The 26,084-nt window shown below is 45.6% G+C and overlaps 2 protein-coding genes across 3 annotated transcripts in view; one reads left to right on the top strand and one right to left on the bottom strand.

The window, feature by feature from the left end:
- RGS9 (regulator of G protein signaling 9) overlaps nt 1-4,502 on the bottom strand; it is a 31,340-nt gene extending 26,838 nt beyond the window's left edge. For both annotated transcript variants that reach the window (XR_008238259.1, XM_052807958.1), the window contains exon 1: nt 4,393-4,502. Coding sequence is in view for 1 of the 2 variants with exons in the window: in XM_052807958.1 (XP_052663918.1) it covers nt 4,393-4,455 (63 nt within the window). In the remaining variant the exon portion in view is untranslated. The remainder of the gene's footprint in view (nt 1-4,392) is intronic.
- A 6,952-nt stretch (nt 4,503-11,454) lies between these two features.
- Nucleotides 11,455-26,084, top strand: part of GNA13 (G protein subunit alpha 13) — a 29,896-nt gene continuing 15,266 nt past the window's right edge. Inside the window, exons 1-2 of the mRNA XM_052807626.1 lie at nt 11,455-11,822; nt 13,739-13,965. Of these exons, the coding sequence (XP_052663586.1) occupies nt 11,540-11,822; nt 13,739-13,965 (510 nt within the window). The 5' untranslated portion in view covers nt 11,455-11,539. The remainder of the gene's footprint in view (nt 11,823-13,738; nt 13,966-26,084) is intronic.

The raw sequence follows: 26,084 nt of genomic DNA, 5'->3' as shown, positions 1-26,084 counted from the left end.
CAGCACAGCATGTTCCCTTTCTTCAACCAGCAAAGAGCTCCAGACTCTTGTCGTGTTCATAACCTGCCGTGCTCCCTCTCGTCACTGGAGAAATAATATATATTAAAAAGAAACAAGCGAGATGAGCCAGGGAGCTGCTGTTGGGGGGGTGCCTGCTGCTCTGGCTGCAAACCATGCACTTTGCTGATCAAAACTCAGCCTGTCTCTTCCTCTTCTCCTAAGGGAACACTGCTGATTATGGGTTGCTGGCAATCAGGAGTTGCTATCAGCACCAGCCTGCCGGCAAGAGGCCAGGAGGACTGGTTAAAATACAGTGGGAACATTTACTTGCTTTGCTAAGGGCTCTAGCACATTGTGTCATGCTTTCAGCCAGGGAAGTGCTGTCTGGTTTGAATTTTGTAGAGCCAGAAGCCACTTCCTGATGCTGGTTGATGGGTGGAGATGCATGCAGAGGTAAATATCAGCAGGAGGACTGCTAAAGGAGCCAGGCTCTGGGATGAGCTCACCTCAAGCACAGAACCACCATGAGGCACAAGCCCCACTGAGGTCTCCCTTCAGATCACCTGGAAACTCTGCACAGAGGTGACCTCCCCTGAAAGCCACAGAGGAGACAACAGGAAAACTGTCTGCCCCCATCTGATTGCAAGTCACCAGACTCACTGAGTGCAAAGCAAAACTCAAGTTCATAAATGATAAGAAAAAGCATCACTGCATTTCAAGAGCACATGGGAAGCCCCAGGGAGGGTGACGGTCCTCTCTGCAAATGATCAGCAATTGATGGGTTGCCCAGGGTTCTGGAGAAGGAGGATGGATCCAGCATGGATGCTTTCCCACAGGAGGGAGCAGCGGGGGCAGATGGCCACTGATGGATTGCTTGGGCAAGTTACCCCAGGTGTGTTTCTCACCTTTGTTTCTCTGAGTTTTACCCTTTGGGCACCTGCCAGCACCCCCAGGTCAGGGTATCTGCACCGCAGAAGCATCAGGCTCCAGCTGCTGAGACTCTGACATGCAACAGCAAAACACTTCCAAGGGGAGGAGTTCAGCCCCTCTCAGCATCGACCCAGACAGAGGCATCTTTGCTTCAGATGTAAGAAAGAAAAATTTTCCCAGCAGGCTCCAGCTCACAGCTGAGTGCCCACTCCTGGTGCTATAATTAAACATCTGCTGCTTTCTCCATCATGAGTATTTGCCCAGTTCTAGCCCCCCTCACTGCCTGGTACTGTTTGCAAAGATCATCCATCCCTGCTCTGATCTCCAAGGTAGCAACACAGTCCTTCATCACAACTCTGGCCTCAGAAGGCTAATTCAGTTATTTTCTAGGTCTACAGCTAACAATCCTGTTCTGCACATTCACGGATGATCAGAAAAAAGAAGAAATGAAAAAAAAAAAAAAATCAATTGCTGACCACCTAAAACTTCCTGCTTTTTCTTAATTAAAGCCGAGAGCAGGAGGCCTGTTCCCACCCAGTACACAGCAATCCTGGGCCCAAAGGAAGCAAATCTGTGAATTGGGATGGCAGGGCTATAGCTGGCTCTTTCCACATGCTCCCTCTTCCCTCACTGTGCTGCCATCACTTCGGCCAAGCCTCCTACTTAAACCCACATCGCAACAAAACCAAACCGAAGCACAGTCCCGCCTGGCTGAGCGCACCACCTCTCACCAGGGCTGCTCAGAGCATGTTGCGCTCGGCGTGATGCGCCACAGAAATGTGTAGCACCTGCATCTCCCTGCCTGGGACAGGGAAAGGGAGGATGGGATGAGGCTGAGCTTAGCCTAAGGCTCAGCTTTGGCCATGTCCAGGACCTTCACTTAAACAGAGAGCAGGAGTCCGATGGATAGCTCCTTTCAGCAAAAACACAATTCAGATGCTCACACACCTCGAGCAAGGCCCAGGCAGATGACGGCCAGCAGCTGCTGGAGAATCAAAGCCAGGCTGGAGAAGTCCCCGGCCATGCTGCGGACCCCAGGCCAATCCCTCCCCAGTTGCAGCACTGCCTCAGGAGGAGCCATCGGGGACCAGAGGAAGGAGGAGGCAGAGGAAAACGGCAAGCGGCATCCATCAGCCCTACCCACGAGCTATGAGTCACAATGCAGCTTATGTAGCACAGCAAGGAAAAATACACAGCCCAGCAGCCGCTAGAGAGTACAACCCTGCCCGGCGCTGCCTCCTGCTTTGCCAGCTGATGCCCAACGGAGGCCAGATCCGGGCTGCTGGGGCAGACATAGGTACCAACAGCTTGAGCTGATTCAAGTTCTCCCAGAATCTGGCCAAGCGCACACAGTCAAAACACATTCAGAGGCTTCCTCCCTGTCCCAAGAGACTTTTGTGCCAATATTCTTCCTATCAAGACAGTTTAGGAGGGGAAGAAAATAGAATAAAACAACCTAAGCATTAGTCATGAGTATTTCATGGACTAGCAGGCGTTGCAGGGCCTTGGAGGGGGCTCTCCGATTCCCCCATGGTTCAGCCATGAAGACTAAGCTCTACATCCAGTCCGAGTCATGCAGAGCAGCCTCACAGCAAGTACACAGCACTGCCCACTGCCCCCAAAGCAAGCCCCTTTCCTCTCCCCCTGTCCGATGGCAGGATTGCTGCAGTCACAGGCTGCCTGCTGGAGAACCAGCGCACAGAGATGCATCGTAGCTGCAAAGGCACAACAGGGCCAGCAGCCTGACAGCACAGCAGGAATCCCTCCATGCAGCCAGACCGAACCCACGGTTACAGCCTATGTGCCAGCTGGTGGCAAAGCTTGGGCACAGACTTAAGCAATTAAGAAAGCTTCTCTCTAGGATCTTAGCTCCTCTTGCACCTAAGCCTGCAAGGTGCTTGCTGGATGCATGCTGAGCATCCTCAGCTCCCACCACAGGGAACCGGTAAAGGTGCTCGGTATTTCAGGGCAGCTCTGAGGATGCGGCCATCCACATACAGACCACACTGCCATGTAACAGCTGAGGCTCCATACACAGCTTCCCCAAGGTCTGGAAAAAATAGAGGAGGAATGAAAGCAGAGATGAGAGCCAAAGCCTTTTTCCGGGAGCTTCCTTTCCTAGTGCTAACAGGTCTGAGACTTGCAAAGTGCTGTAATTAATCAAACCCTCTCGTTCCTCACAGTGGGAGTGGCACATGCTCAGTAACAGCAGTTCACTGTATTTTAACAGATCTTCCCACCTGAGGAACTCGGAGCACTTTGCAAAGATTGCTATGCTCCTACAGAGCAGCTAAAGCACAATTGCTGGCGGTTGTTCTCTCAAAGCACACAGCTTCTCCTCTCCACCCCCGCACGCGACTCCACGGAGTATTACGCAGTGCAGAATTTGGCCCAGAGTATTTCCTTTGGCAGGGTTCCCCAGTCAAATTTACCTTGGAAGGCACAGCACCAAAGAAAATACCTTTTTTACTTCCTCCAGCATAAAAAGTATGGTATTTGTATTGCTAGGCTCATACCTTAGCACTGAATAGCCCCAAAATTCCCCCCTTTTCCCCCGAGAATCCTCCTTAGGTTGTGGGCGTTGCAGGAGAGCTAACTACAACTCAAACTGTCTGGCTGTACTTGTCACTGGAAATTCAGTTAATTCCACTCAACAGGATAAGCCACAGGCAGGAGAGGTGGGTGGGAGAAAAGCTAGCTTAACACTCTGCTTTTTAAAATCTGCAGATACCAGTTATACTAAAGCTGGCTACACTTTTGAATGAATGCTACAGAAAAAAAAACATCAAATGCTTTACAAAATTACGCATCACATCCAAAAGCGTAGGTGTACATCTTACCACTCTTTCAACTGTTTCTCGTCACAAATACGCTCGTTTCTGAAAAAGTGGAAAGAAGCAGAGAACAGACAGTTGGCCATGATACATCCTCCGAAAGTGGACATCAGCTGGAAGCACTGGGAACGCACACGCTGGACCAACTGTGGCCCAGAGCTCAACTGAGTGGCCTGGCACCGCAGATGATGGGTTTGCCCCTGGGAATGACACAGTTTTGCAGGTCTTTGGGAAAAAAGATGGGAGAGGGAGAAAATGTGTCAGGAGAATAATTCAGCTGAGGCTAAGCTACAAAAATAAACAAAATTACTGCTTTATTTCCTCCATGACTTCAGCACACATCGCTCCTCAGCCCCCCAGCTGGAACCCCAGAGCCAGCTGGGATCCACAGGGCTCTGCAACAGGTCATGGCTCCAAATCCCCGCGGATGGGGCTGTCACCCCTCGGACTCCACACACCCAGAGGGGCCCCGAGGAGCCTTGGCCGGGCAGGATGCTATGAACACGGGTGTCCCCCTCGCCCGGAGCACCGGGCAGCGCATCACCCCGCCCGGACGCGGTCCCGACGTGGCGGCGGGTGCTGATGCCCACAACGGTGCGGCTGTCTCCCGGCGCTGCTCAGCCCTCACCTTTTTCAGGAAGGCCATCCGCGGCCGGTGGCGCTGCCCCTGGTCGAGCCGTGTGACGGTCATGGTGCCGGGCCGGGCAGCGCGGTGCAGCGGGCGGAGCGGGCTGGCGGAGCGGGCTGGCGGAGCGGCGACCCCGGCCGAACGCACCTCGCTACGGCCACCCGCCTCCTCTCCCTGCCGAGGGCGGCGCCCGTGCTGCGCGTCGCAGCCAATCAGCACCCGCCGCCCCACGCTTATTTACATGAAGGGGTGGGGCGGCGCCGCTGCCGTGTTGGGGCGCTAGCGGGAGCCCGCTCGGCCGGGGGCTGGGGCGGGGCCGGGGGCGGGGCCTGAGCAGGCGCGGAAGGAGGCGGGGCCTGAGCAGGCGCGGAAGGAGGCGGGGCCATGGCCGGGTGCAGGGGAGGGGGCTGATGGAGGTCCGACGTGGTTCTGGAAGGTGCTGGGTGTCTGCAGCCGCCCGTGTGAGGCGAGCTTGGTAGTCACGCTAGGAACGGTCCTTACGAAAGGAGGGGGTTTGGGCAGAGCAGGTGGCGTTAGGGAGGGGGAGGCAGGAGGTGGCGAAGCCCCCGCTCACCGCTCGTTCCTCTGGAGAGGGGCGAATCCCTCCCCGAAGCACTCCTAGCGTGGAGCCAGGGTAAAACGAGGGCGCCTAAGACCAAGCTGTTGCTACTTGGGTGTGCAAGAGGTAGGCAGTGCTTCGGGAATCTGCTCCTTGGATGCCACCAGCCTTGGTCAGCTCAGCTGTGGATGCAGGAGCCAGCCGGGTGTTTTTTGGGCGGTCGGTGGCTTTGCCATGTGGGGAAATTGTGACTAACGGTGACCAGAGGAAGACCACGGGGTTACAGAGTGCTTCCTCACGATGGAACTGTCTCATGCCAGCGGGTGGGGGAACAGTACCTGACTGGCAGCGCTGGAAACCAAGAGCTCTGTTTTTCTGTTTTGTTCAGAAAAGGGTGGAATTTCCTCCTGCTGCTCAGGGCTTGGCCTGCCAGCACAGCCGGGCAGGAGGAGAGGGCCAGGTCCTCACTTGGGCAGAATCGAGTTGTGCCAGGGCTTGTAGGAGGCATTCCCAGGAATTCCTGCCAGCCACGGTGTGGGTGCGTTGCTTTTTGCACGTCGCGCAACTACGCATGGTGTGTGCCTACCTCCCCACACACCGCACAGAGAACATGCATGCATGGGAGTGTGTGCTCACACCTCGGTGTGCACAGAGTGCCATGAGTACCCGTACTGAGCAGGCGCTCGCACCACGCTCTCCGTGAGCAGATCCCACCCAACGCTGCCAGCATGCTCCCCTGTGTCCCTTGGACACACGGGCACGGGTCATGCAGGCACTTTTATACCTCATCCACGTGCATGTCACACAGGGAGCGCCCCACACTTCCCACTCACGTGCATAGCTGTTTCTTGGGACAGTGCCTTCCCCACCACGGTGTTTGTGACTGTTCTGACGTTACCATCTGTGGTTCGCACGCTTGAGGAAAGCACGTTGGCTCTGAACTTGGAGCAGAGCGCTTTTTCCATTCATAGTAATACCCTGAAGGCACAGGCTGCTTTCCCAGTTGCTTTGCTGCCCTCATGGAAGTGTTTTATCTCTGTTCTTTTACAGTATCTGTGCAAGCCAGTGCTTTGGAAGGCCTTTCTCCTGTGTCTGCTCAGTCATTCCCATGTGAAATCCCCCCCATGAGTCACAGCAGCTGCTGGATCAGACACTCCTTACTTCCCAGAAAGCTTTTCCACCATTCTCTGCTCCATGCTGCTAGGTGACTAAACAATTACAAGTAACCTCTGTCATTCCACATGCTAGTATCAAAGTTATCATACCTCATGCTTCAAGGCATCAGCTGATGGCCAAAAGGAGCAGGAGGAGAGTTCTTCACGCGTTTGCAGTGTCTCATAATTCAAGTGTTGAGGTGCTGTTTGGTTCTTCAAAACCAAGCTCAGACCCTGGTGGCCCTCTGAAATGGCAAAGGTGACACAAACTCCAGCAGCATGGACGGTCCTGGAGGCAAACAGCAGGAGAGAGGGAATTCAGAGTGGAGTCAGAGGAAGCAAGGGAAAGGACAGCGAAGGCATGCAGGCGTTTTGGCGATGCTAGCTAACGAAAGTGATTCCGTCTCTGAGGCAGACAGATATTGGCAGGGGAATGGGATCTCTGTACACGTAAGTAATTATTTTAGACATAATATCAGGGTAAATAGCACACAAAAGGATGTAGCTCAGTTTCTTGGCTTGGTAGGCAAACCGGGAAAACTTGTTATAAACTACAAGTGGTTCCTCTGAACAGCTATTTTCCTTCCCCCTCCTGGGTGGTGGAGGGACTCGGAAGTACTCTAGGTGAGGTGCAAACACAGGCCTAAGTAAAGGATCATTCACCACCAACTGCATGTGCCCCACATACTTAGAGGAATAAAAATGGTCATTTCATCCTGACATACTGACTTTAAAAGTTCCACTGAGGAATACAGGTGTTTTATTCATGAGAAGCATTTGAAAATTGGGTCTACAAATGAATTCAGAAAGAACAAAATTTCCTTGCAGGAGATCCAGGAGAAATAGCTCTGAAGAGCTTAAGCTGAGGTGTGAGCTCTTCAACCTTGCTGAGCTCCAAAGCTCCTGGTAATTTAAAATCCTGCTGATCCACCACAGGCATCCCCTCATAGATCAGGTGTGGATTTTTTTCTATTTCTAGTCTTCTCTGACAAGCTAAAATAAAGCCTATGGATATTTCTCTCTCCATTACAAAGCTACTTCGTGTCTTTGCTATAGAAGATGTCCAGTGTAAATTCCGCTTTGTTAACATCTGTAAATGACCCAAAACACCAAACACAAGATCAGAGATGAACTGCATTTCACCTGCTGCCCAGGTGAACTACCCCAGCAGTTAATGCGCTACAGCAGATCTGCCACGTGAAGCACGAGGCATTTAAATCAGATTATACAAGCTTGTAAAGGGCAGACGCTCCTGGGCCTCTAATCACAAAACCTGCCCTTGTGGAAAGCAAACAATTCTACAGTCCCTGACAGAGTCTGGCCATTTTACGTGTGAATTTGTTGGTCAAGAAAGCAAGGGACTCGAATGGTGGGGGAGAGCAGCAGAGAGCACCAGCAGCAGCTGTGCAGACTCCCTGCTGATTTCTGGTTCCACAAGTTAGTCCTGGCCTTTTTGCACCCCAAATAATGATGAGGTTTCCTGGGGAGTCCACTTTACCTCCCAGTGCCTGCTTTCTACAGTAAATGCAGTGCTATTTATGTAACTGCATATTACCTAAGTTTACGTGGACGTTCACACCCCGCACAGGAGGTACATGACGCTATAGTGAAAATACACTTGTGGTCAATGCATTACAGCACAACAGTGCACGCCTGTGTGCTCTCCAGAGCCCACAGATCTCTCTCAGCCTGCACCCGAGGCCGCAGAGTGTGTCCCAGCCAGGGAAAGGTCTGGTGACAGTCAAATTTTGTCCCTCTGTTCTCCTTGTGAAGCCCCCATAAGCTGTGATCATTCTCAACGGACCTGCTCACAATTCTCAACGGTTTCTCTTGTGGAAAGCACTGCAGAGGGAATCCCCCCTTTTTTTAAAGATCACATTTCCTACGTGGTTGGCCCATCTTCACACATCAGAAGTTGAATCATGCAACACAAAAGGCATGTGGTGAGTAAACTACCTTTCTATCTAAGGAAACTGGGGACAGCCCTGAGGGGAAGGAAGGGGTAACGTAAGCGAAGCAATGAGAATGGTACTGCAAGCGTGGCAAAGCAGAGGCTGAATTTCAGTACATGGTTCCTTCCAGGAAGATTTGAAAGCAGTTTACCAAAAAAAACCAAAAAATATAGTGCAAACTGTGGCATAGAGAGAGACATGACTTAATTTCAGGTCTCCCAGGAAGGCAATAGTTAAAGCAGTATCTCCAGAGTCCATTGTCCTGTCTGGTAGGGCATGAGCACTTCAAAATGAGAAGCTTCCTTAGCAGCCACATGGGAAGAGCTGTGAGCACGAATGGGCAGCATTTGCTTCCCGTCACTCCTGGACTTTCCAGGGACAGGAAAGCTAAGGAAAGAAGTGGCAAAGAGGAAGGAAAAAAGCAAAACGGAGAAAGACCTTATGCACCCTGCCTTAGAAATGAAGCCTCGCTGCTGGGGCAAGAGGATGCAGCTGGGTTAACACCTGACCCAGGACTGAGCTATTTGGCTTCCTCTGCTGAGCTGGATGACGCTGAGCCCACTTCAGTGTCCTCTCCAGGGAACACCGTCATCCTCAGTGCAGGAACAGCCCTTCCCGCTCTGCAGCATGGTGAAAGTCGTGCCCCTGTGCCAGGAGATTGGGAGTGGTGTACACCTCGGAGGTTTTGGAGGACTTGGCAGCCACTGGGAACATGAAGGGTAGAGGAGGTAGGGCAGCACTGGGTGGAGGCCAAGGACTACCCAAGACTTAGTTGATTTGGGCAGCTGGAAATGTGGAATGACAGTATTTGAGAATGAGGAGACAAATTTCAGAGAGAGGGGTGGCAGGAGGGGCAGGGACCTGCGGCGAGAGGGACAGCAGGAAGCAGATGCCTGGAGCGTGATGGTTATGCTGGGCAGCTGGAGGGAAAGGCCAGAGCAAAGGGAGGCTTTAGCAAAGTCACCAAGTAGGCGAGTTCGTTGGGGAAAGCAAAGTGAAAGGAGGAAAAAGAGGAGAGACAAGGGCAAAACTGAGACTACCGGGGAGACGAATGAGAGACAGAAGCCACCTTGAAAGGAAGCACAGGTAGCCCTAGGCAACACCTGTCTGTCCTGAAGCAGTTTTGGCCTCTGGTGAGGGATGCCCCAGGTTAGGAAGGTGATACTGCTGTTGGCAGACACCAGAAAACAGCTTTTACTCTTCATTCATTCATTCATTCATTCATCCTTTATTGTCACAGCCACGTTTTAGGTGCATCTCACTGCTGGCCTGGAAGGCAAGGACTCATTATGCCACCCTTGCACAAGCTGGGCTGTTTCTTATCTCCTCTACTGCACAACTATGATTTTCTTAATCTGCCTCTACTGCTTACAGCATATGTTTTTTTGGTTATACTTCACTGGTAGGTGTTAATTAGCTTCTCAAAAAGTAGGCAACAAATACTGTTTCTATGTTTTGTTCTTGGCTTGTTTTTAACTCTTTCCTTCACTAACAGGCAATAAATGTTCACTCTCCCTTAGCAAGAACATTAAACTTTTTGAAGGAAAGCACAAGTGCTGTTGCCAGTTTCACTTTGCAGACAAGAAGCACAAAAGGAGAAACATTCGTAGGATTTTCATTCACTGAAAACTACTTAACTCCAAGAGGAATTGTAGAACCTCAGGAGTCTTCTGCATTTCTGAAGGTGAGATGAGAGCTGTGTCAAACCAGCAAAGATCACTTAGTTTTAAAATTGGGACTAGAGCTCAGGACTGACTGGCTTCCATGTCGGTACCAAGACCACCAGGATGTGCTTCTTGGATGCCTATATATCCTGCTCTCCTACAAGAAATGGGTTTTTTTGTAAGGCCATATGGAATAATTAAAGTGGAATTTATCTCCATGTGGGGCCATCCCCTGATTAAGGAATGAACACTGATACTCATGGTGTATTTTGATGAAGGAGGTCCTTCCAGTTGGGGCAGTGTCATTTCCTTGCGCTAAACTCATCTCACAGTTTCCTCAGTCACTTCTTCCTTTTCGTAACTTAAGATTATTGTTAGGAAAAGCAGAGAAACATTGAAAGAAAAAGTCAGCAGGTATCAAAGTTAAGATGAGAGATAAACATTTAATGTAATCTTTACATATGTGCTTGCTTCTGTATGATTTCTGTACTATAGTCCATAAATAGCCATGTCGGAAAAGCATGACACGGATGTATGTGCTTTCAACCGAGTTACACCACATGTGCACGTGTGCTTGCTTTTCAGTCGGATGTATTTTATCTCCATCCTTAAGCCTACAGGATGTAACCAATGTGTCAGTGAGCAGGTGTGAGACCACAGACTTGCTGATCTGACCAACATGCACAATGTAAGGCTTCTCTGGGTAGTTTTGAAAAATTGCATCAATAAGCAAAGTAATACAAAATGTTACTACATCTTTCTGCCTTTCATCTTATGGACCACATCTTCAGTCAGTGTATTTCTGTGCAGGCAGCAGTTGCATCACCTTGCACTATGCTGGTGTAATTTTTTTTAACTGGTAAGTTAACTTTTTGCACAAATGACAAACAGAACAATTGTGCTCAGGGATGGGTTACACGAAGAGTGGGATTTTAAATCCTTGCATGTCCCTCAGCCTATTACTTGCCATACCCCTCAGATGCAGGGTTGCCAACTTTCAGGAAAGTTTTACTATTAAGCACTTGAAAATACTGTCTTTGTTTCTTTTAACTTAGTAACGGATAAAAAGTTCCACTCGCTTTTTATCACTCTGCCTGCGTACAGCCCCCGCGTGAGGCCCAGAACCGGTGTGTTTGTTCAGCCCGGTGCCGTATCCCAGCAGTACTGGAAAGCTCAGAAGACCAAAGAGGAAGTACGTGCCAAATTGTTCAAAGCGTTTTAACGAAACTATTTTCTTTTTGTACCGAGAACAAAAACTGCTTAGGTGGCAAGCTTCATCCTGCCCCCCCCCCCCGACCGTGGGCTGACCTCCCCGGGCCGCTCGCCTGTCAGCTTCCCTGCAGCGGGGCCGCGGCAGAGGTGCCGCCGCCGGGACCGGCTGAGCCTGGGCCTCATTTCCCCCTCACACGAACGCACACTTCGCTTCGGTTACGGCTGCGAACGCGGCCCCGCCGGTAACGGAGCCAAGGGCGGCCGCCGCCTCCCGCCATTTCCTGTGAGGCGCCGCTCGTGGGCGGGGCTCCCGCCAAGGGCGGGCGTCAGCCGCTCTCACGTGACACCCCCCCCCTCCCCTCCAAGGGCGGACCGCAGAGGGGGAAAAGGGGAGGGGGGGGGGGGAATGGGCGCGTCACGTGACGCGGGCCGCGGCTGCCGGCGGGCAGCGGCGCCCCGCCGTCACGTGAGCGGGCGTGTGAGGCGGGAGGGAGGGCGTCACACGGCAGGGTGGGGCGGGGCGCCGGGCGCGCATGCGCGGGCAGAGAGCGGGCTGGTGCGGGCCGGGCCGGGCGGCCGCTCCCCTCGCTGGCAGTGCTCGCTAAGATGGCGGACTTCCTGCCGTCGCGCTCCGTGCTGTCGGGCTGCTTCCCCGGCTGCCTGCTCACCAGCGGCGAGGCCGAGCAGCAGCGCAAGTCCAAGGAGATCGACAAGTGCCTCAACCGCGAGAAGACGTACGTGAAGCGCCTCGTCAAGATCCTGCTGCTGGGCGCGGGCGAGAGCGGCAAGTCCACCTTCCTCAAGCAGATGCGGATCATCCACGGGCAGGACTGGGACCGGGCGGCCCGCGAGGAGTTCCGCGCCACCATCTACAGCAACGTGATCAAGGGTGGGTGAGCGGCGGCGGCGGCGGGGCCGACCGGCCGGCCCCCCGAGACACCGGGCCGGGCCGGCCCGCCCGGGGAGGGGGGGGGGGGGGGGGCGGCGGCGGCCGCCGCCTCAGGTCGGTGTGTGTGGGGGTTGCCGTCGGGCCGGTGAGAGCCGCGGGGTCGGTGCCTCCTCCCGCACGGTCGGCGCTTTCGTTTCGGGCGCCTCACCCTTCCTCCCGCCGAGGAGGAGCGGCCCCCGCTGCGGGCCCGTGGGATGTCACCCGTGCCGTGACGGGGCGTCCCCCGCGGTGGGCGCTGGCCCGGCTGCGGCCCGCCGTGCTGCGGAGGGCGGCTTCAGCTCTCGCCCCGGGAGCAGCGGTTTGAGTCCGTACGGTCCCGAGCTTTGCCATTTCCTGGTAACGCGGTCGCAGTCGTGAGCGACAGTGGATGGGGGGGAAGATGCACCTGAAAGTGGGTGAGGATGAGACGTGTCCTGTGCCCGAGGAGGAAGCGCTCTCTGCGTTTCGCTTCAGTGGAAGAAACGTTGCCATCGTGTTGGAAACTAGGCTGACACATCAATTAACAGAAGCCAGAGCCACTTTTCATAGATGCATTGCCAAAACCTCCCCACACGGTTTAGGAGCGGGCTCTTGATTTCACTGCTGTCATCCTTACTTAAGTGGTCATCCTTACTTATTTCCTCTCTTATCTAAATCGCTCGTCAGATTTTCGGTTTGGTCTGTGCAATAGTTGGACAAAGTCTTAACTAAGTTTCTCAAAACAGCAAAGCGGTGTCAGACCTTGGCCCTGCTCTTGAGGAGGGCTGAGGTCCAGTGGTTCTTAAAGAGAATACAAAACTGTTTACGAATCAAGCCTGGAAAAACTATAAATAGCAGAGCAGTAGAAATCACGAGCATGTGCGTTGACCAGGTTATACCTTATTCATAAGTAAGGTACTTTCTGCTCTGTGAAAGCATACATGTAGGAACTGCAGATCTTTTTTGGAGGCAGCTTTCCTGCAGTCGTTGCTTTTGACAGAGAAAAATTACGGAAAGAGAATGAAGCTTGAAAAAATACTTTGGCATTGAACAAGTATGTTATTATACAGTCGTTTGTTATTACATCTTAATTTCCTTATACCTCTCCCCATGCCTTTACAGTTGCTTATTCTTTCTGGAATTTTCTTTTTATTTTTTCATCAGTAAATTTAGTGTTAGAATTAATTTCCCTGCATTTCCCTTATCAGTATGAGCACAGCGGGTTTTTTTTTTAAGTCCTTTATAACAGAAGTTTAAAATACTGTTTCTCCTAGAGAATATTTACCAAAACAACAACAAAAAAAGTGGGGGGAAGTCTAGGTGATACAACTCCTTCTGCACTTAAGCAGTAAAAACATACTTTTTAGAAAGTGCTATGATTTTAGTAAATGTTGTCTTAGTATCTCTGAAAATGTGAAAGGCAGTGATAACTCTCTACAATTTGATATAACTAGATACCAAGTTCATAAGTATACAAAGACTAGGGAACCTTAAATTAAGCCGTCAGATGGTTTAACGTATTCTGAAATAAGCTTTTGAACATACTTCATTTGTCTTGTATTTGTGCCAGGTAAGAGAGTTTGCTTGGTAGCACAGATCGGGGATTTAGTAATTAAAAATAGCACTTTTTCAAGAGTGAAACTTGTACTATGGATATTATACTGTTGATCATGGCCATGTTTTTCTGACAGCAAATATCCAAGTTTTGATATTACCTGAAAATTTAGTGCTTTGAGTCAATTTTTCAGAAACTCTCTGATTTCCTACTGGGCAGATAGTCCTATTGAGTTTTGACTGTACAGAGTAGGTGCGTTGTTTGAATCTTTGCAGATTTGTAGGCTAGTGAAATAGTAGATGCTGAGAAACTCTAATTGCAGTGCTCTTTCATGTTGTTAAAGGTGTGAGAGTCCTCGTCGATGCCAGAGAGAAACTTCATATCCCTTGGGGAGATCCTGCTAACCAGAGTAATGGAGATACGATGATGGCTTTTGATACTCGGTCAGTCACAGTGGTGCAAGGCATGGTGGAGACGGCAGTTTTTTTACAGTATCTTCCAGCCATAAGAGCTCTATGGGCGGATAGTGGTATCCAGCACGCGTACGACAGGCGCAGAGAATTCCAGCTGGTAAGATTTGTGTTTCAGTGTTTTTAATTGAGCATGTATGATTCTTGTTCCTGTGTTGCTTTTCCGTAAAACGCTGATCAAGCAGCCTCCTTATGGATCTTAAGCATTTTTGAATGGTAGACTGTTACACTGTGGTATTGCAAACAGATGCATTTAGCTTCTTTCCCTCCCTTTTTTTAAAAACAAGACTAATAAAGAGCTTCTGACATAATTGTCCTCATTTCATATGTGAGAAAGCTGAGGTATAGAGGGCTTTTATGTTTTGTAGCAAAGCTGGTAGCTGTGCGGTGTTTTTACCATATGATTATTTCCACCCTTTGTTAACTAGTGCATCGACTTAAAAAAACAAAAAAATGGTTTGCAATAAAGGAAGACTTAATAGTAATGTGATTTTAAAGAAAAGATATGCATGGGTTAATGAGAAGAATTTAAAAACCACTCCCTTCTCTATTCCAATTTGAGCAATCCAGCAAACATTCCTTCTGTATACTTCCTGTTTAATTTTGAATGTCTGTGTTAATACTCATGTAATGAGATTTTTGTTATATTGAAGTTCTCAGCTGAAGATGGAGTATACAATTTAATAGTGGGCTTGAGATGGAGTATACAGTTCAATAGTGGGGTTGGAAAGGAAAAAGAAACATGCTTTGATTCTTGAGCTGGAGCTTTAACTGTCTGTGACAGCTGAAGTCCCTTCATTCTGTTTCCACACAAGCGTTGCAAAAGGAAACCAAGAATTTAAATTAAATGTGCTGTTTATTGGTTCATAGACTTTTGTAGTAAATGCCAGTGGCATAGGGTTTTGTGGGGGTGGGGGCTGAGAACCTTAAAATAGATTAAATCTGTTCTTGTAGGTCTCTTAAACCTAAGTGGCTTTGTGTTTTTGTGTCTTAAAAATAACCTTTGTGTTAGTGTGAATCTGAACAATAGCTGATGGTGTCTCCTGTTGAGTATGATTACACAACCATTCATAATACTCTGACTTAAATAGGTTGTGTAAATACTCTATAAATATGTATTGCCCTGATCATGGAATGTCTTCTAGAGATTGCAGAATGGGCAGGTGCTTGAGTAGCCAGCCTGTCACCTGCCCAGCCTAGTTCTGAGCTATGTAACTAAGTTTCTAATGAGACTGTTGCTCCTTGCGTTTTGCCTTCAAAGTGATCATAAAAGGGTAATTGCTCTGCTATAGTCAAGATCCTCTTCTGGTGCAGATGTGACTTCTAGTGACGTAATTGCTGTGCTGGAGTGATCTGTTTTAAAATCCGTTAAATAAAATTGTTTTGTCTCTGATTAAGCGTGTTTAGTGACTTCAGGCTAAGTAGCAAAGGAAGAGGGAGCTATTACTATCCTGTCATCTTGAGTCTCTGAGAAGTAGGTTCTTTCCATAACTGAAGCATGTGCAGAGTTTCGCTTTGAGTAGGATTTGAAGAATGTGTTCTTCTGAATCCAACAGAAAAAAAACCTATTGCTTTCTTTTGGAAATTCCTAAATCTGTGTAATGTTCTCTGCAAAAATACATATGGATCATGTTTGTGTTTTAGGCAGAACTCGAGAATATTTTTTTAAGTGCTCTTAATAGTTGAGTACTGTCCTCATGCTAATTTTTAAAAGTAAGGTAACTGCTTTATTTATACTTACATTGCTTTATTTCCTAAATCCTTTCAAAATCTCAGCCTGAGATACTTATGCCAAGTTATAAAGATGAAAAAAAAAAAAAGCTGAGTGATGTCGTTGTATTGAGTAGAGGCAGTGTGATCAGTGCTGGCCAAGCGTGAAGTCTCGGTTTTACCCCAGTAGGCTTCCAGCGAAATCATGACAGAGCTCCATGTGAGTGGCAGAATGGTGGAAAACTCCTGAAAGCAGTATGTATTTTTGTCATACCTGCTGACAGGCTTTGTAGAAGAGTGGTTGGAGAGTTTAGGTATGTACCGTAAAATGGAAGGAAGGCACAAATGGTTAAAGAGGGAGTGACAGGCATACCCGAGTCAGGAGATAGAGCAGGGGGAAGTTGGAAGAGACGCAGACAGTTCAGTTCTGTCAAGTACTGACTCTTGAAGTAAGGATTCAAGACCGAAAATTGTTAGCATTGTAGAATGGGGAATAAGAAAAAAATACTGTTCTACTTCCAGTTCAGCTGCTTGTGGCAAAAAACGTAATGAAAGGAGAGATACCAGCAATCATTAGATGAGTAGAAGAGAGGGAAAAGCGGCATAAAAAAAAAAAAAGTGTAAAATGCTGGGACTGAGCATGGTAGAAGAGTATTATTTGACTGTATATACTCCTTTTCAGACTGTTGAGTGAGTTTAACTTTTTTCACAGGACCAAGTTTGACGCCGCACTGAAAAACATGGTTCATATTAAGAAAGCACAGGCAGGAATGCTGGGAAAGTATTGTTTATCATGGGAATAGGACACTTTGGGGCAGAGGTAGAAGTGAGCAAATGAAGAACAGAGCAGTGATGGATAAGGAGTGAAAACTGTCAAAATTAAGATAGAAATTCTGGAGGAAAGGAAGCAAGAGTGTGTAGTTCTAGAAGCCATTTGTAGCTTGGACAGATAGGAAGTACAGAGAAAGGGGGCTGAAGATGAAAGTTTCTGCATGTATATGGTTAAAACTTAAAGATATATGTACATTTGTGAGAGATCATTGAGCTGTTCTTGCCTTTTTTTTTTTTTCTCCGTCATCTTTCACTTACAATGCCAGAGGTGATGCTAGGAGCCTAAAGAAACAAGGTGGTCTTTCTATAGCAGTGTGAGAAGGGAAAAACCAGAACTTGGTTGTATTTTAATGGAATTAGAAATCAGCATTTCCATGCCTAGTTCACTGGAGTGTTCTTCCTCATTTTGTTAAGTCATCATGGGGGTAGTCAATATGATTTATTTTCCTTGGTATAAAAATAGGGGCCTTCTGGCCACTAACAACAGTATTTATGAAAATTCATTAGTTCATGCTTGTGTAGTGCTTTAAAACTGGAAAGAGCTAATTACAGCTTAGTACAATATATGCCACTTCAATACTTCACAGGTGGTTAATATTATAATCCCTCAAATTTTATTACAAACTGAAGTAATTCAGGTGATAGTTCCACAAACATGGTTAACTAAAGACTGTTTTGGCTTTAGCTTAGTCAGTTCCTGTAATTTACGCTTAAGATTCTGGTCATCCTGAAGCTGTCTCTCCTTCATCTACCATTTCTCCTACGGCCTCTAATGAGATGGTTAACATGGATTAGTTACAGAGTTAGTCTGAATCAGCCTAATGCTTTCTGACATCTAATTAACATTTCAGATTTCTCATTGCAAGTTGATTTCCAGTAAAAATCTCCTGAAATGACTTGGATAAACATACCCATTATCTTAATTCTACAACACGCAAACCAATTTAACTAGACATTTCCTAGCCTTTATATATATACTCGTGAGCTATTCAATTATGTGGTTGTAAAGGTTTGCCATTCTCTTTGAGATTTGCTTTGAGGCACTGGCAGCTGAGGAGTGTCTAGTGCTGGTGCTGTGTATCTAGTAACACCAAGGAAAGTACTTCTGAGTAAGAGTACCATTGTATACTGCCTCTCATTTCAGTGCGTTTGCTGTGAACTTGCATTTCTTGCACTTCCTGTGAGACTCATTAACAGAGAAGCGTTTTGAAGTAGTCTCCAGGAGTCTTCTAGTTCTCTGAGAATGGAAAAGTGGGATGAGAGCTGAGTGCTCAGATGCATGATAAGCTTTGAATGTGTTAAAGGTTTGTTCGTTAAAGATAACTTTTGGGTGGGTTTGGATGTTTGCTACCACCAATTGTTGAACTTCAGATAGATACTTTTTGCCCTACTTGCAAATTACACTGACTGTTGGGGGTTTTTTATGCCACAAACCTGCAATGTGCAGGGACAGTGATGACACTTCATTCTGTCTGTATCTGCGTAGAACTGCAAACATAGATGATACAGTAAGAATGATAGGATATGCATTTACCTCTGGATCCTGTTTACTTCTGTGACATGTCTGCAAGTGCTAGATCAGATTATAGAAGACAGGAAAAGGCGTGTTCAGCTTGAAGTTCTAGTGCTAGTTTTGCTGTAGCTTCTCTGTAGCATTTTTCTGTTGCAGAGTAGTATTTTTGGAGAGTGTTGTTTAGTTTACTGGAAGATTGTGTTTTATTCTGGTTGGGCTTTTCTGGGTTCTGTCTATGAACGTTGGTGGGGCTCTTGTACGCATGAGAACATTAAATTAGCTCTACTGGAAATAATGAGTCCTCAAATGGCCACTGCAAAGTATTAGCAAAATTTACCACTCTTTCAGGCGCATAGGCAACATGTCCTTGAAATGTGTTTGATTATAGAGATAGATCCTGTGGAGGTCGGTTGTGTTTGAAGCCAGACTAGGTTGCCAGATGTTGAGGTCTTCCTCCTTCTCAAGTGTGGATGCCCATCTTATGTGTGGCAGTTGTGAGGTCAGTACTTCAGCGTCACAAGTGTAGAACCTGGAAAAAGAATATCTTACCTGTCCTTCATCAAAAGCATCTATACCATATTTGTGGCACTGAACTTCAGAAGCCTTTCAACAACTTGTGCTCTTTGTAATGTGTTGATATTCCTCTCAGTATTCATCCTCTGCAACCTCCCCACACCCTTAAGTTGGGGGGCAGAGATGTCTTTCTCCCCTCCCTTTCCCACATCTTCTCTTGGTTCTGGGATTGGATGTTTGGTTGTCCTGCTCTGTTTCTGCTTGAAGTGTGTAGGTGGTGCTTCTACTAGGACATGCTTGAGTGCATAAACTGTCGGTATAAAGTTTCTCAGACTGATAGAAGAATCTTCTTCATTACAGATATGAGACCCAATCACCTGGCATTTCTGTAAACATGTTCACTGACTATTTGGGCACTTAATCATATAATTCAGAGTTACTTTATTTAAATACGGTATTGTAATTACACTGAATGTTGCTTAAGTTTTTGTGGGGAAAAACAAAAAGCTGCTGCTTTGTATGCATTGAAATGTAAACTGTTTTCTCCTCTTTCCCCAATCAATAAGTCTGCCAAACATCAAATCACAGGATGGCATGTGTACAGTGAGCGTGACTCCTTAAAGCCCTTGGAAAAGTCAGAGCTACTTGCCATCTTTTGGTCTTTACGTGAAAAGGATTTATCAAAGGTTGTTGCTATAACTATGGAAAGTAAAGTGCTTTACAGATTTATACTTAACAATACTTAACAATGAGTCATTCAAATCCTCAGAAAAGACTCGGAGTTCTTGAAGATTTGCTGTTTTTCCTGCCCCAATGACAAGATAATGCTGGCTTTGAGTTTGTATTGATAAGGCTCCGTATAGGGATTAACACTAGAGTCAAACAATTAAGAGGCTTGAGTTTCCTTATTCTTGGTTTGTGGCCAGAAACCCTTCAATGTGTATACTAGTGCTTTGGTAATGGGGGTTGACTGTAATATTTTAATTGAGCTGAATGATCATCAAGTGAACCTTTATCCTAATTTAACACAAAGTGCCATTTTTTATCATTTTCTAAATTGGGATTAGGATTTCTGTTTCAGCCTGTCTGAGTTACTGTGTCTTGAAAGGCTGTTTGTGGGACTGACTTCTTCCCTTTCCACCATTCTTCCCTTCCTGCCTGCTGACTTTTCTTGTTAGCAGTAAAATATTGAAGTGTTTGGAGAGGAGTGGTCTTGTACTGCCAATTGGTGTTGTAGTGCAAGCTGGTCTGGTTTTACCAAAGAACATCTTTGCCGTACTTTTTTCTGAATGTTATTGGGTTTCTTTTTTATGTTTTTTTTGTTACTATTATTTTTAAGCACAGATGTGGCTCTGGATTGAGAGGTCTTTCAATGGGAGCTGTCTTGATGTGGATGTGTTATCCCAGCACACACGTGCCGCACAGAAGCGTGATGAGTTGTCTTCCGACCAAGAATGCTAGCAACTTTTTGGAGTCTTGTGCACTATACTTAGCTTGTACAAGCGTATGTTTTTGGTGTGGTTTCAGAGCAACCTATGAGGATGGAATTCTTAATTCAAACTTGATCCAGATATCTGTTCATGGGGAGCCACTGCTTTTAAAATGCAGACTTTCACAATACAGTGTGGGAGCAGAGCGATGTGTTCCTATACATACTTATCCTTGAACAAGCTATGTCGTGTTGATAATTGTGTGCCTTAGTTTCCTAAACGTTTTGTTGCAGAAGACTAAAAGGTGACCTACTTGTTGCAAAAATTTGGATTCCTGTAACTGAGCATCAATTAAAGGTAAAATATGAGTGCTCTTCTGAATATGCTGTGCCTGCCAACAACCTCTAAAGACTTCAGAGGAAGACACTTTCTCAGCCTTTCACACATCTTCAATGTGTGAACCTGTTCTCAGCAGATTCTTTTAAATTGGTGCAAATGTGTTAGATGAGCTTTTGCTGCTTCTGCTGCTTACAGTGTAACGTGAGACTTTGTATGGTACAAACATTCATTCAGAGCCCATTTTCTTGCTGGCTACTAACCTGCAAGATACTACATGTTAGTACCTGTAGAACTGTCTCGTTACATTACTTCACAGAATTTAAATGTAGCAGTGGCTACACCATTCCCTGTCCATTTAGGAATGCCTTACTAAATATAAGCCCAATCTATACTACAAAGTCCCAGTATTCATAGCTGTCAGCAAATCTCCATGCTGGCAAAACATGTGGTATGAATGCAGCTGTGATCTTCCATCTATATAGGTGAAATTAATTTTGTACCTGAGGCAAAGAACATGAAGTGATCTTTTTCATATGTAAATATGGGATCCTTTAGGGTTAAGGTGCAATGCCAGGGGCAGTGTTGATTTGTGCTGCTGTTCCCTAATTTGAGCTTACTGTAGCAAGACGTCAGCCTTACAGCCTAGTTAAGTCTGCTCTCACTGAGAACATACTACACTCAGGTTGTATTTGGATGACTCTTTTGGCTGTCTTTATTGACCTAAGCTTCAGTTAATCATAAATGCTATTTATATGTTCTGAGTTCATGCTGTACCTCTTATGCAGAACTAGCAAAGTGGTAGGAAACTTTAGCTTGTGGTAGCTGAGGAAGTTGCTTAAGAAAATGTAAGAGCAGCTGACCTCACTACGTAAGAAAAGCAAAAGAATAACTGTACTAGTGTTTCACATAGAAAGCAAGATAATTTCCATACCAGCATTGTGTGTACTGGCACTTTTTTTTTTAAAGTATCTAAATTTACCACAAATCAGTTGAGAAATTCAGAAGGTGCAGAGCCTGCCCTTTTGCAGAACAGCAAGCTGTATCACTGACAGTGCTGATGGGGTCTAGCTGATACCAAGTGGTATCTTGTATTGCTCTGGAATATGAAGCTTTTGTTTGTAACTTAAAGGTGAATAAATGGGTCATAGAGCACAATATTAGTTAACTTGGCAGCCTCAAACAATAAATGTATTTAATCCAAATAAAAATCTCTGAATAATCCTGGAGGCTAACCCTTATATTCTACAACCCTGATACTTCACAACCAAAGTAGTTTGATGGGTTGAATTTAAATGGTGAGTAAAGAAAATGTTTAAGACTATGTCAGCAGCTAAAGAAGATCCTAAATTATTTCCAAAATCTTTTCCACTTGCATGTCTGCATTAACAAGAAACATTAGGTAATACAGCTGGAAAAGTTGGGGAATTTTAAATACAGAAAACACCCTGAATTCTTTATCATCACAATAACTGACAACTTCAACTAATTCAGAGAAGAAAATTTTTGGACTATAATAGGCAGTGAGCTGCCTTTTACAACACTTAATTCACTGTACCATACTTCTCCATCATGGTCATTCGTGCCTTAAATGTTTTCCCAGTACTTTATAGTCTCCTCAGTTAAAATAAGTGGAATGTCATGCTCCTCTTCAGTGACTTAACCAAGGAACTGAAAAGACCCTAAATTCTTTTTATGGATGAGAGGTACAGGAATGCATAATCCCACTCTTTTTCTTTTGTTTAATGATGCCGGAGAAATCATTTTAAACAAACTGATGGGAGTCTCGGCAGACTGCCTGGAAGCGCTTGTCACTGGGCATATGATGGTATTTGATCACCTGCTGGTGACCAGATAAAGAGGATGCAGAATTTCCAGGCAAGGAAACACAGTGCGCTAACACCATCTGTAATTCAAAATATCTACACAAAATAGCATGTAAAAAAAACTCAGTGCAGGGTGAGCTACTAAAATTTTACATGTGGATGGTATTGGGACCTTTAACTGTTTTCACTAGTAAACAGTTATATAGTTGCTCTAGTAATTAATTTCTAGTTTTTCCATTTTTAGTTAATTTCTAGTATGAAATTCTACAAGTGATGTGAAATGTTTGCAGCCTCTTGGATATTGCTGCTGTTTAGAGAGTCTTGTGTACTTTACTGTTACTTTGAGTGCTTTAGACACAGCTTTTACTAATTTTTAAAAACACTAACGTTCATCTAATGATACATGTAAATCTTTCAGAACATCTAGTAAATTACCACTGAATCTTGTCAGATAGCTTGTAACAAGAGCTGATATATTAGTATGTCACTGTTTGCAAACAGGAGTATGAGAACTTAATTGAAGTGGATTCTGCTAGGTGAGGCAGAGGAAGGAACTAAAAAGCATTTGGTCATCTGGATTTCTCATGAGGCTGAAATAGGAACCAAATGTACTTTAAAATTGAATCCTAGGGATACTTCAGTGCATGCATTGGTATGTAGTTTAGGGTTCTGCTTTTGAAATGTTGTGATTTAGTTTACAGCATATGCAATAATGGGCTTTTCAAGTATCTTAAAAGTTTAATATGACCAGTTTTAGTGCTGATTTGTTTCTACATGCCAAATATTTGTGATGGTTTTGGGAGCTTTTGCTGGTCTTGTACAACTTGGAAGCAAGTAAAGCTCTAAATGATGGATGGCAGATTTGCAGACTCACTACTGCTTCAGTGTTAGATTAAATGCAGTTTGAGTTGCAAACATATGAAGTCATGGAGCCAGTGGGTCAGTGCACTGAAAGAAGAACAAATGTTTACAGTCTGGTTCCAGTCTGTTTTGTGTGCAAAACATCTGAAGTTTATATAGATGCTTCCCAAAGTGTAAATAGTAATTGGGAGGTGGCTGTTTCGTCTTGGTCAGTGCATGTTTTCATATGACTTCTAGGTCTGCGTGTGTTCCGTGACTTGGAAGATTTGTTTCATTAATGAAATTTGAAAATCTTTTGCAAAGTATTGGTGTCTTTCCTAAGTAAACTTTCTGGAAGAGGATTTTGGATTGTAAATACTGAGGGAGAGAGTAAAAAGATCTTTGAAGAAAGAAAGTGCACCTGATCTTGTGGACAGCATATCCTGATTTGCTTTCAAGGATTAATTTCTGTTCAGGTTCTGGCAAACAGAAGCATGTTCGTTAGATGCTCTGGTTCTGCCTGTGTTGTGTCCCATATGCCATTTATTGCATTTCTTAACCTGGCTCTGATCTCTAGAAGGGGCTGCAGTAGACTTGAGTTTAATTCCTGTTTGGGAGCATTGATGATCCTAAGAAAAATGACACGCCAGCATAAATGCTGTGTATTCCTGGGGTTTTTAATTGCAGGGAAGAGTCTCAGCAGACTTTTGGGTTTTGCTCTTGAGTTGTACAAACAGAGTATTACTTCATACTACTCAAAGCTATGCAGTTTCTTAAAATTCTCAGCTGTTCATAGAATATGGCACATCCTGGTTTCCAAGTGGTCTTTCAGAATTAGTTGGAAATATCATAACAGAGTGCCTTGCGCGGAAGAAATTGTAGTTCTGTAGGCTTTAATGGAATGCTGTTTCATGCCTAAAAGCTGTAGTGAATTTTCATATTTTTAAGCAAGTTTTGTTAAGAATCTGGCTATTGCATCCCTTCATCAGGAGAGGGGAGGGATACCTAGCGAAGAAAAATGAAGTTGGATTTCGTCCCTCTTAGGAAAGTAATACAAAACCAGAACGGTTTGCTCTGTGGTGTACTAGTATGCAGATTAAGTTCTTCTTAGTGCTTAATCATGTCTTCATTTGGTTAATTGGGATAGCATGTTATATCTGAACCGGTGGAAATGGTCTGCTGATAGGAGAAAATCTGAGTCTGAATTGCGTAAGTGAATGAGGCACTTTGAAGGGTAGTGCAAAACTGAATTCAGTGCAAGAAGGAGAAACGGCTGAGGCTGGAGCCTCCTTTGGCATATTTAGTTCTAGACCAACGTGCGTGTGGCTTGGCTTACCTCCCCTCTTTCCGGCACAACTGTTTGGGTATGGCAGCCGTAGCAGATGCTCCTGGGTACCCAGCAGCTTGCAGATGCTGCCAGGTGTAGTGCAAGAGCTCAAGTTGGCTTGCTCTGTCTTCCTCCATTTGTTATCCACATTTTGAGAATTATGGATTAATTGGATTACGTGGTAAATAGGGGATAATAGATTAAAGGGATATTATTGGGTTAAGACCCTTCTTAAACCTCTTCACCATTCTTTGTTAATGCCATTATGCAAGATAAAAATGTCAGTCATGAAATAAACTTAGTGTGACTCCTCCCTTTCTTGGTGCCTTTGTAGCTTCGTGCTATTGAGCACCCTCCACCCAGTGTGATCCAGCTGTTCTGAATACAAATCCTGCTCTGCTACCAAAAGGTTTTACAAAAGATTACTTCTGTGAGTCAGGACTTCAACCTTTCCTTTTTTTAGGACAGATACTCAGTTTGTGTGACCGAATGCAAGACAGGTTTCACTTCTACACCGTGTGATGCGGGTTCTGATTGCTTTGAAAAAAGTCAAATACAACTCGAGCTGCATGCAGGAAGTGCTGAAAAGAGGAAATAGGATAGTGCTCTCAGAGGTAGGATGACCTGTGACGCATCTGTGATGTGTACTGGTGAAGAACAGGATTATTTTGTACTCCTGTATAAGCAAATGTAGCCTATGTCTGAAACTCCCCAGTCTTACAAAGAAGTGGCAATTAATTCCAATGTACTTAAATTTTATCTTTGAAAATGGGCAGGTCAGATTTAAATGACTATTCAAATAGTTGAGCTGGAGAGAAAGAAGCTAGGAGATCCTGAAATGTCTGATCTTGACATACTGTATCTGTGCTTTAGCCCCTTTAAGGCTAGTCCATTAATGCTTCCACTGGCAGCAGTGCCATTTTAAAGCACTTTGCCGTTCCTTCTTAGGGAGGGAGAGATCAGTTTAACACAGAGCAGTTGGCTGGTCTGCACATGGCTGCAATAATGCTCATGTGGGCATAAATTGGGACTGCTTTGTTTTGGTGGGAGTGCCAGTTTATGCTGGTTTTAACATAACTTTGGCCATAATTAACACTTGAGAGAAAGGAAACATACTTCTCTCCAGGAAATGTGTTTTGTGTTAGCACACTCTCAAATATTTTGACCCAGGCTTGCAGTTTGGTAAGTAAATATACTGTTGCTTACCTCGACACTTTTCCCTAAATACCTTTAGCACCCTTATTAAAAATTAGTTACTGTACATGCTTATTGTAAACTCCCAAAACACTGCTAATAAAATTGCTGCTTAAACAGAGTGCACTGTATCAAGCATTAGAGCATAGGATTGGCAACTGGGAAACAAATTGTTTCCTCTCACCTTAGGAGATACCAAGCAAGTTGCTGAATTGCTGCTATAAAATAGGGAAGGTATCTGGTTTTTTAAATTTATTTTTTGAATAAACAAGTTATAGGTATGAATGTGTAGAAGTTTTGTCCTATTCTGTTGACTGGAGCATGTTTGAAAGAAGAATCCTCATTAGAAAGCACTGGGAGGAGTGACTGGTCAGAGAAGCTAATTTGTAGAAACCTGAAAGCTGTGAAGGAACCAAGATTATTTTATTTACCTCCCAGTCTGAGGCCAGTAAAAGAAACCAAACCAATTCAATCTCTCCATAAAGACTTGGTTCAACTTCTCTGGTCTAATGATCAAGACAATTGTGGATTTGAGCTCAATAATATAATTAGGGCTAGGTGCATTCATGGCATAAATGTATCACCTGGATCATCTCCTCTTTTGTGTAATGTCACAGTCATCCCTCGTTTGGGTGGGAGGGGGAGGAGGTTGTAATGCTCTCTAATACCTCTCCCACTAGGAGATCTGCATTGATTTGA

This window comes from Harpia harpyja, chromosome 14 (genome assembly GCF_026419915.1).
Source record: "Harpia harpyja isolate bHarHar1 chromosome 14, bHarHar1 primary haplotype, whole genome shotgun sequence".
Lineage (NCBI taxonomy): Eukaryota > Metazoa > Chordata > Aves > Accipitriformes > Accipitridae > Harpia > Harpia harpyja.
The sequence above is the reverse complement of the archived record's forward strand: the minus strand, read 5'-3'. Positions and strand labels throughout refer to the sequence as shown.